This window comes from Sinohyriopsis cumingii, chromosome 18, assembly GCF_028554795.1.
Source record: "Sinohyriopsis cumingii isolate HCF-2022 chromosome 18, ASM2855479v2, whole genome shotgun sequence".
Taxonomy (NCBI): Eukaryota; Metazoa; Mollusca; class Bivalvia; order Unionida; family Unionidae; genus Sinohyriopsis; species Sinohyriopsis cumingii.
In genome coordinates, this window is record NC_142978.1 from 101644858 (window position 1) to 101656974 (window position 12117).

At 35.4% G+C, this 12117-nt stretch overlaps 1 protein-coding gene across 2 annotated transcripts in view; it reads right to left on the reverse strand.

Annotated features, from left to right (window-relative positions):
- Window positions 1-12117, reverse strand: part of LOC149777607 (clathrin heavy chain 1-like) — a 53928-nt gene that overhangs the window by 31689 nt on the left and 10122 nt on the right. Inside the window, exons 3-4 of one of the 2 annotated variants that reach the window (XM_089940815.1) lie at window positions 8944-8982; window positions 6921-7023 (exon numbers count right to left, since the gene is read on the reverse strand). In XM_089940815.1, coding sequence (XP_089796941.1) covers window positions 6921-7023; window positions 8944-8982 — 142 coding nt within the window. The remainder of the gene's footprint in view (window positions 1-6920; window positions 7024-8943; window positions 8983-12117) is intronic. The other variant, XM_089940816.1, reaches the window with a different exon arrangement.

A 12117-nucleotide genomic window follows, 5' to 3' on the forward strand; every position in this document is an offset into this window, starting at 1 on the left:
ATCTATGATTTCAAGCAAACACTATAATGCCTAAAATAGCATAATGTAGCAGGTCAAAGTATACAATGCTTGACCTACTTATGATTTAAAACGAACAAAAATGATCCAGAGCTGTCATAGCCTAATGTACCTGTTGACCAGTGACTGACGTAGCATAATGTATCTATTGACCAGTGACTGATATAGCCTAATGTACCTGTTGACCAGTGACTGACACAGCATAATGTAATTGTTGACCAGTGATTGACAGCCTAATGTACCTGTTGACCAGTGGCTAACATAGCATAATGTAACTGTTGACCAATGACTGACATAGCATAATGTAATTGTTGACCAGTGACTGTCATAGCCTAATGTACCTGTTGACCAGCGACTGACATAGCATAGTGTACCTGCAGACCAATGACTGACACAGCATAATGTACCTAGATCCAAAAAAGTCCACTGCTTGGTCCAATTATTACTTCAAAGAATCAGAATAGAATGGTCATAGCATAATGCAACAGTATCATAGACTTGTATATCTGGGTTTACAGTTTGTTCTACTTACAGAATAGATCCAGGTCTACAATAGCAAAATGTACCAGAAGATCAAAGTCACAATCAGAGCTCAAAATTAAAGGTAATCCACTAACTCACGGTTAGTGACTTTGCCATCAGATCAATAAAACCCAGCCATCATTAATCTTTCAGAGCAGTGACAAGAAGCATGGTTTTTGTGAATGATAACAAAGGTATAGGATATCAGGCTAGTACTGACCAATCAGAAAAGGTTGCATTTGCCAAATCAATGAATAAACACCAATGAAACAGCAGAAATTAGATGACGACAAAAGATATAGTGATTGCAAATATGACCAAAAGAAGAGACTAAACAAGTACATCACTCCCTCGATAACTCACGCCCAGATAACTTGCGATTACGCTTATAACGTGGTGTCCAGTGTGACTCCTGATTTTTTTCCAAAGAAAATATATTTTAAATATCTTTAAAATATGCTGAACATGAAAAAATTACAATAAGAATTGGTAAATTAAACCTTGATACATTCTCTCGTTTTATCATCGAAAATGGTAATTAATGGCCGTAAAGACAGAATCCATATCGTGAAAATTGCAAGTTCTAAATAAGATATCATATATTATGTAAGATTTTTATGATAAATAGTTGTCAATACACTGTAAATAAACAGTCTGGTGAAATACTGATCAATGAAAACTTCTGGTAAATGCTAACAGGTGGCAACAGAGAATGAAATAAACACCAGTTAAATGTCTTGCTATGTGAAAGTCATGTTCTAATCCTTTAATTCCATTTCAGTGTAAACATTATAATCGCAACATATTCTGTTCTATGAAAACATGAAAAGAGTAAATCGACTGTCACATCAAAACCCGTGAGACTTCTGTGAGAACCTAATTACATGCCAGCTTTGTTTTGATCAACAACTTGGGGAAGTGATTGTTGCATTAAAAAAATCAATTCAAAGAGACCTGTGTTGTTTTATCACTTTGAATATGTCTTTTGTATCAAATCAAGCAAGGGAGGCACAAAGAAAAAATTCAAAGGTATGCAAATCTGAGCATAAGTTCTTGTGGCCACTACCATTATCAAAATTCATTTTATCTGACCAATCAAAAATGGTTTCACATTTTTATGTACTTAGCATCATTAAAGTATATATTACCAACCAGTAATGTGTCTAAATCATTTGTAAATGTGACCATGGAGAGTAAATGAATCAAGCAAAAGGCATACTCAGTGACTGAAAAGCTGTGCATCATAGATAGGGTTCATAATGGTGAAATGAGAGCCAAAGTTTGTTGTTGTTGTTGTTGTTGTAGGGTTTAACGCCATTTTTCAGCACACGATAGGCTATACATGGCGGCCAGTATTAATGGTGGAGGAAGAACCCGGGAAAACCCCGGAAAGAACCACCGACCCACGAGAAGCTACTGGCAAGCTTTCTCACATACCCACATTAGCCGAATGCCAAAGTTTGCAATGAACTAAAAATTGCTGAGTCGACATTTTGAGGTTGGCTTAATGATGAGCAGAAACTTCAGGATTACTTACATGATGTTGATTCAGATGATGGGACCAAACAAAAATGAGCACGGACTGCACAAGATACCAAATTTGATGATTTGGTGTACACATGGTTCACACAGCAACATGAACAAGGTGTTCCCGACTCTGGAACAATTCTCAAGGCCCAAGCTGAGAAAATGGCAAAAATTATGGACAATGAATCTCGTTTTAGGTCAAGCCAAGGATGGCTTTGGAGATTCCAGTGCCAACATGGAATTAAACAAAATTCGTTGTCGGGAGAGATACACTCAGCGAATCAGGAAGCCGCATGTAATTATCCAAACCAGCTCAGAGAGATAATCATCTGTGAACAATACACAGAAGACCAAATTTACAACTGTGATGAGGCTGGTCTTTGCTATAGAATGATGCCAGCAAAACTCTTGCTACCAGAGATGACCCATACAAAAAGGAGGGCTTCAAGCTGAACAAAGAGAGATTAACACTTTTGTTTTGTGTGAACAAAACTGGTACACACAAGATGAAACCATTATGTATTGGCAAATACAAGTCCCCTCATTTCCATCATATGAACATTTGTATACAGAAACAGTGGAAACACATGGATGACTGTGACCATATTTACAGAGTGGTTTTTCAAGTTGTTTGTCCCAGCCATCAGAAACCACCAGCGATCCAGGGGCTTAGAGAAGAAAGCTCTACTTTTATTGGATAATTGCACAGCCCACCCCCCTGCTGATTCACTTGCAACAAGCGATGGAAAGATCCAGGTGGAATACCTCCCTAAAAATGCAACATCTATAATCCAGCCACTGGATCAAGGAATTATCAGTACTTTTAAACAGAATTACCATTGACTGTTAATACAGTCAATGTTGGACAGTGGAGAAGGTGTTTCGACCTTTCTCAAGAGCATGTATTTAAAACAGGCTGTATTCACAAGTGGTCAGGCTTGGAAAGCAATCACTCCTAAGATCATAGAAGGGTGCTGGATTAAGGGTCTTGGAGCTGCCTTTGACGTAAAGCAAAACAGTGACAGTGATGATGATAGTGACTTTGAAGGTTTCAGTGAAACTGATGACATTAATGCAGAGGCTGTTTGGAAGAAATTTGTACAGACACATAATTGTATTAAATATGTACACACCTGAAGTTTTAGTCCACAGTTTTTTAATTCACAGTACCCTATAATGTCACCAACTAATGTCATCTGGTACAAAGTCCGAAAATTCATCCTCACTGTCTGAAAAAATTCTGAAATCCTCAATTGTCTAGTAAATAATCATGGTCTAGTCATCATAAATATCATCTGACTCCCTTTCCTGGCCTCACTGTCATATGCTGATGCTTATTTAGAGACTGACCTAGGGCTCTATAAGTTACACTTTGATCATACAGTTGGTGAAATATATTAAAGGTTTCAAGTGAACACGTATCTATTGCATGGCAAGATCAAATAACCAGTCTCTGTTAATGACCACTGTACCACACTTGCAGCTCAATCAAAGGGTTGTCACATGGCAAAACATTTAATGGAAGAGGCAGACTTTTCTTGGCATTGTATATTATCTGCAGCTAGATCAAAAGCACTGTCAACTTGAAAACAAACAGTGATGCCAAGGATATGTGCACTGGCAGAAAACTTGTATATAGTGTACAGGTACCCTATGTCTCATTTTATTATTGGGGTTATTATCAACTTGTAGACAGTAAACAGGTACCCTATGTCTCATTTTATTACCAAGGTTATTTTCAACAAGTGGGTACCTATGTACCCGGATATCTGTTGGCATCACTACTACTTGGTCGACCTATGATTTCAAGCAAGCAGCAGAGACCAAAATCTGTCATAATATAATGTACCAGTGAATTTTGGTCTTTACTACTAGGGGCACTAATGATTTCAGGCAAACAGAATAAACCCAGATAAGCCATAGAATAATGTACCAGCAGATCTGGGTCTACAATGTTTGATCTAATGATTTCAAGCACAAGAATAGATCCAAGTCTGCCATACCACAATGTACTAGTACTGGTCTACTTATTATTTCAAGCATAAGAATAGATCCAAATCTGCCATAGCATAATGTGCTAGTATTGGTCTACTTTTGATTTCAAGCACAAGAATAGATCCAAATCTGCCATAGAATAATGTACTAGTATTGGTCTACTTTTGATTTCAAGCACAAGAATAGATCCAAATCTGCCATAGCATAATGTACTAGTATTGGTCTACTTTTAATTTCAAGCACAAGAATGGATCCAAATCTGCCATAGCATAATCTACTTATTATTTCAAGCACAAGAATAGATCCAAATCTGCCATAGCATAATGTACTAGTATTGGTCTACTTTTGATTTCAAGCACAAGAATGGATCCAAATCTGCCATAGCATAATGTGCTAGTATTGGTCTACTTATTATTTCAAGCACAAGAATAGATCCAAATCTGCCATAGCATAATGTACTAGTATTGGTCTACTTTTGATTTCAAGCACAAGAATGGATCCAAATCTGCCATAGCATAATGTACTAGTATTGGCCTACTTATTATTTCAAGCACAAGAATAGATCCAAATCTGCCATAGCATAATGTACTAGTAATGGTCTACTTATTATTTCAAGCACAAGGATAGATCCAAGTCTGCCATAGCATAATGTACTAGTATTGGTCTACTTTTGATTTCAAGCACAAGAATAGATCCAAGTCTGCCATAACACAATGTACTAGTATTGGTCTACTTTTGATTTCAAGCACAAGAATAGATCCAAATCTGCCATAGCATAATGTACTAGTATTGGTCTACTTTTGATTTCAAGCACAAGAATGGATCCAAATCTGCCATAGGATAATGTGCTAGTATTGGTCTACTTTTGATTTCAAGCACAAGAATAGATCCAAATCTGCCATAGCATAATGTACTAGTATTGGTCTACTTTTGATTTCAAGCACAAGAATAAAATCCAAATCTGCCATAGCATAATGTACTAGTATTGGTCTACTTATTATTTCAAGCACAAGAATAGATCCAAGTCTGCCATAGCGTAACGTACTAGTATTGGTCTACTTTTGATTTCAAGCACAAGAATAAAATCCAAATCTGCCATAGGATAATGTGCTAGTATTGGTCTACTTTTGATTTCAAGCACAAGAATAGATCCAAATCTGCCATAGCATAATGTACTAGTATTGGTCTACTTATAATTTCAAGCACAAGAATAAAATCCAAATCTGCCATAGCATAATGTACTAGTATTGGTCTACTTATTATTTCAAGCACAAGAATAGATCCAAGTCTGCCATAGCGTAACGTACTAGTATTGGTCTACTTTTGATTTCAAGCACAAGAATAGATCCAAATCTGCCATAGCATAATGTACTAGTATTGGTCTACTTTTGATTTCAAGCACAAGAATAGATCCAAATCTGCCATAGCATAATGTACTAGTATTGGTCTACTTATGATTTCAAGCACAAGAATTGATCCAAATCTGCCATAGAATAATGTACTAGTATTGGTCTACTTTTGATTTCAAGCACAAGAATGGATCCAAATCTGCCATAGCATAATGTACTAGTATTGGTCTACTTTTGATTTCAAGCACAAGAATGGATCCAAATCTGCCATAGCATAATGTACTAGTATTGGTCTACTTATTATTTCAAGCACAAGAATAGATCCAAATCTGCCATAGCATAATGTACTAGTACTGGTCTACTTTTGATTTCAAGCACAATAATAGATCCAAGTCTGCCATAGCATAATGTACTAGTATTGGTCTACTTATGATTTCAAGCACAAGAATAGATCCAAATCTGCCATAGCATAATGTACTAGTATTGGTCTACTTTTGATTTCAAGCACAAGAATAGATCCAAATCTGCCATAGCATAATGTACTAGTATTGGTCTACTTTTGATTTCAAGCACAAGAATGGATCCAAATCTGCCATAGCATAATGTTCTAGTATTGGTCTACTTTTGATTTCAAGCACAAGAATGTATCCAAATCTGCCATAGCATAATGTACTAGTATTGGTCTACTTATGATTTCAAGCACAAGAATGGATCCAAATCTGCCATAGCATAATGTACTAGTATTGGTCTACTTTTGATTTCAAGCACAAGAATGGATCCAAATCTGCCATAGCATAATGTACTAGTATTGGTCTACTTTTGATTTCAAGCACAAGAATGGATACAAATCTGCCATAGCATAATGTACTAGTATTGGTCTAGTTTTGATTTCAAGCACAAGAATAGATCCAAATCTGCCACAGCATAATGTACTAGTATTAGTCTAGTTTTGATTTCAAGCACAAGAATGGATCCAAATCTGCCATAGCATAATGTACTAGTATTGGTCTACTTATTATTTCAAGCACAAGAATAGATCCAAATCTGCCATAGCATAATGTACTAGTATTGGTCTACTTATTATTTCAAGCACAAGAACAGATCCAAATCTGCCACAGCATAATGTACTAGTATTGGTCTACTTATTATTTCAAGAAAACAGACCCTGATCTGCCATTGCATAATGTACCAGTAGATTTGGGTCATCATTGTTTGACCCACTTATGACTTTAAGCAAACTGAATAAATCCATATCTGCCACAGCATAATGTATCAGCCAATCTAGGTCTACAATGTTTGGTCCACTTAGGAGTTCAAGTAAACATAAAAGTTCCTGATCTAACACTGCAAAATAAATAGACGGAGTCTGACAATAGCATAATGTGTCAGTAGGTCTGGGTATAGTGATTGGTTTATTTATTATTTCAAGTAAACAGACCTTGTTCTACCTGCACATCATCCTGTTGAAAGCTGGCTTTAATTATACAGTGATACAAATGGGAAACTTACCCTTAAGAGCTATAACAGGCTCAGATGGATTCATCAATACAAAGTCTGCAGTAGTTTGGCCTGCATAGGAAATGCTGCCATCCTTTGGACTAAGAACTGTTACCTACAATAAGGAAGACCAAAATCAAAACATGTGGCAAGAGCTATACATGTACTTGTACATCAAACATCTAAGTAAATTTAATCTGCACCTGATCAGGTTTAACCAAAAGTAATATGCACGATCACTTTCACAAATCTGCTTGCAATTTCTGTATGCATAGGCACAATTAGTATTAATTTTATGAATAATTTTCAAACAAGCTATTGTTTACATTGCATTTATTTGTTGATCCTAAGGTAGATGTATAACTGTACAAGTTGTCTATTGTTAATGAATAATATTCTGGGATTGAGGATTTCTTTCAAACTTACCCAGCCTGGCAAAATACAATTTATTTTACTTGCCCAGCTTCTGAATGCATTTTCTAAAGCAATTTGAAATGGAAAAAAATCCCAAGATCTGTAATGATATACTTTATTTGATACAATGTCATGCCATGGAGGGAGGGGGAATTGGGATTCTGGGTTACCATGTCATTTTGCACATCTCTGCTTTTTGCTTCTGCAAGATCTTGGTATTTTCAATATGTCTGGCAACGTTGGATGGGGGGGGGGGGGCGGGATTCTGCTTTACCATATCATTTTGCACCTTTTTGCTTTTTGATTCTGCTAGATCTAGATATTTTCCACAAGTCTGGCAGAAGACTTTACTTCTTCATCACTTAAGCCATTTATCTTGCACTTTTCATTTCTCTTGCTTTCACCCATAAGATTTTGTTCTTTCTCGTATCAGTTTTGCTCCTCTTTGAATATCATAAATCAGGAAGGTCAAAGTTTAGAATCTGAAGAAGACAGCTTATTTCCCTTTCATCTTTTCAACACTCACCTACCATATATAGTACTATAAGTCTAGTCAAACTGCAAACAACCAAGATCCTGATCTGGCATAGCATAACATGCCTGCAAATCAAGATCTAAGTTGTTTGGTCAATTGATCACTCCAAACAAACTGCACAGACACACATCAACCAGCGCATCATACAACGGCAAATCTGGTTCTGCGCAGTTTTCAGTTGGACTCATTCTATAAGCGAGTATATACAGTCCTTCTTCCTACTGCTTTCTATTCCTCTTATCAGAAAAAGTAAAGAAGTTTAGAATTTACCCTCCACTAAAGCCTCATAATCACATGTGTGGATAATTTTTCCTTATGCTACTCTGACATAGTGCTTAGAGAAACGATGATGCTACCATAACAGTGTGCTTAGACAGAAACCTGCATGCCTATGATTTCTTGTATTTATAGGAATACAATTAGTCTGATTCAATTATAGGTATAAAATTAGCTTTGTGTGATTATAGGTATACAATTAGTCTGGTGTGATTACAGGCATAAAATTAGTTTGGTGCAATTATAGGTATAAAATTAGTCTGGTGTGATTATAGATACAAATTAGTTTGGTGCAATAACAGGTATAAAATTAGTCTGGTGTGATTATAGATATAAAGTAGTCTGCTGCAATTATAGGCATAAAATAAGTCTAGTGTGATTATTGGTATAAAATTAGTCTGGTGTGATTATAGGTATAACATTAGTCTGGTGTGATTATAGATATAAAAGTAGTCTGCTGCAATTATAGGTATAAAATAAGTCTGGTATGATTATAGGTATAAAATTAGTCTGGTATGTGACTGCAGCATATGAAAAGTTTATATTACACAATAAAATCTGTTAAGTTCCATTTCCTTAATCCTTGAATGGACATATTCAAAAGAATATAAGCTTTCAAAATTTTAAATTACATATGTCTACTGCTGAAAATCACTCACTTGATTGGGAATGCAGCACAGAAAAACAGCTGACTGGCCAAAATTTTCAGTCCTAATTTTAAGTTGGAAGAATAAAGTTTTCAACCTAAGATATTTTTTCTCAAATTATTCACTACCCTGCCCATGGTATTGGTAAAGTCCAAGAACTTACAGGTATACCTGCATCGGTGCCATCTTTTGTACCAAGTGCCTACAATGTATAAGACAAAATATGTAGGAAAGTCATTATGTCAATCCACTCACATTAAATGTTCAAATAAATAAATTTAGTGCTGAAATGTTTCCATTACCTATTTATGCACAATTTTGGTTCATAGTGTTCAAGTAGAAATAGCCTCCAGACATTTAGGGCAAGAATTCGAATTCTGACCTACTGGCCTGTCAAGAATGTTAAGGGGTAAAATGGTCTCAAAATTCAAATTTCTGCTTCTTTTCCATATAAAAGTTCAGCTACTTCCAAGGAATTACACTTGTCCAACCATACGTTTTAGTTGCTTGGGCTAGTCTGACTTGGGAACCACTAGAACAATGTAATGCATCTTATCACTGGAGGTAGCCATAGGAAAAGACTCCAATATACATTCTTGGGGTCTCTATGGAAATGAAATTTGTCACCTGACAATCAGTTGAAAATAAGCATACTTGTAAGCAACTTATTTGACATATGTACCAAGTTTAGTGGAAATATCTTAAATAGTTTTAAATTTATGCTCTGGAGTTGAGATTTGCAGTCAGACATAGCATTAGCTATATATCCCCCAACCATATTACTTCCAAGGCAGGGGTAAATATAATCTCCAAAACGACTGTCATCCCCATGTCTGCAAAAATGTCTTCTAGGCAATGGAATTACTTGTGGAAAAAGAAGTTTATATTTACAAAGTAAACAGGTGTGTGTGGCAAGAGCTTTGCCCAGAAATGAAAGTGTGTGAATGAACAGACATATGAATAGATTTCAAAATATTCAAAGCGTGGAAGTACAAATAGCATGAAGCAAAGCTAAAAAACTTATGTAATGTTTCTAACTTTTTCTGCAACAGCTTCATTTAAATGAAGGAATGATCTGAATAACTATTAAATCTAATTTGTATAAACGAGTACAATTTATTATTTTTTTTCTTTCATTTTCAGTAAAAATAGTCCTTGAATATTTGATACATTTTCTAATTTCTCCCTATCCTTGCTTATCTTACAACATATTGATTTAAGGCAGTGAGTGGAAATGACACCTACTGGATAGAGTGTTGTTGTTGCTGTAGGGTTTAACGCCATTTTTCAGCACACGATAGGCTATACATGGCAGCCAGTATTAATGGTGGAGGAAGAACCCGGGAAAACCCAGGAAAGAACCACCGACCCACGAGAAGCTACTGGCAAGCTTTCTCACATACCCACATTGGCTGAATCCAAGACTCGAACCCACACAGACAGAGGTGAGATGGCAGAGATCCGTAACAGAAAGCGCTTTATACCACTCAGCCATTTTGGGCCCTGGATAGAGTGTATATATATATATATATATATATATATATATATATATATATACATACATATACATACATATATATATATAAGCTTTAAAACATAAAATGCATTACCAGATTATCATAATGAAGATATCCAAAGAAAATTGTAGATTTTTTAGAATGCATCAGAAAGAAAGGTGCCTGCATCACACACAGCTAATTTTTTGTTAGGGCCTTAATTCACTTCCCAGTGCAACAACAAAATCCTTGAAAACTGGAACCAGGAAAATTAGTAAAACCACAGTATAGCAAAAGGCACATGTTTACTCTAATATGTGAGTCAAATCTTTCTGAAATATCTAAAATGGTTTGTAGGGTGGATTGTTTTATCCTGTATGTGAAAGTGTGGATACTGGATGGAAGGATGGATGGATTGACAAACTGACAAAAACATAAAAAGTACTGAAACTGAAGAAAAAGAATTTAAGAGCTGAAAGCCTGTCTAGAGTATAACACATATGTCAAATGTAAAAGCCTGTCTGGAGTATAAAACATGTCAAATGTAAAAGCCTGTCTGGTGTATAATACATATGCCAAATGTAAAAGTCTGTCTGGAGTATAATACATATGCCAAATGTAAAAGTCTGTCTGGAGTATAATACATACATCAAATGTAAAAGCCTGTCTGGAGTATAACACATATGCCAAATGTAAAAGTCTGTCTGGAGTATAATACATATGCCAAATGTAAAAGTCTGTCTGGAGTATAATACATACATCAAATGTAAAAGTCTGCCTGGAGTATAATACATATGCCAAATGTAAAAGTCTGTCTGGAGTATAATACATATGCCAAATGTAAAAGTCTGTCTGGAGTATAATACATATGCCAAATGTAAAAGTCTGTCTGGAGTATAATACATATGCCAAATGTAAAAGTCTGTCTGGAGTATAATACATATGCCAAATGTAAAAGTCTGCCTGGAGTATAATACATATGCCAAAATGTAAAAGTCTGTCTGGAGTATAATACATACATCAAATGTAAAAGTCTGCCTGGAGTATAATACATACATCAAATCTAAAAGCCTGTCTGGAATATAATACATATGTCAAATGTAAAAGCCTGTCTGGAGTATAATACATATGCCAAATGTAAAAGTCTGTCTGGAGTATAATACATATGCCAAATGTAAAAGTCTGTCTGGAGTATAATACATATGCCAAATGTAAAAGCCTGTCTGGAGTATAATACATACATCAAATGTAAAAGCCTGTCTGGAGTATAATACATATGTCAAATGTAAAAGCCTGTCTGGAGTATAATACATATGCCAAATGTAAAAGTCTGTCTGGAGTATAATACATATGCCAAATGTAAAAGTCTGTCTGGAGTATAATACATATGCCAAATGTAAAAGTCTGTCTGGAGTATAATACATATGCCAAATGTAAAAGTCTGTCTGGAGTATAATACATATGCCAAATGTAAAAGTCTGTCTGGAGTATAATACATATGCCAAATGTAAAAGCCTGTCTGGAGTATAATACATACATCAAATGTAAAAGCCTGTCTGGTGTATAATACATATGCCAAATGTAAAAGTCTGTCTGGTGTATAATACATATGCCAAATGTAAAAGCCTGTCTGGAGTATAATACATACATCAAATGTAAAAGTCTGTCTGGAGTATAATACATATGCCAAATGTAAAAGTCTGTCTGGAGTATAACACATATGCCAAATGTAAAAGCCTGTCTGGAGTATAATACATACATCAAATGTAAAAGCCTGTCTGGTGTATAATACATATGCCAAATGTAAAAGTCTGTCTGGTGTATAATACATATGCCAAATG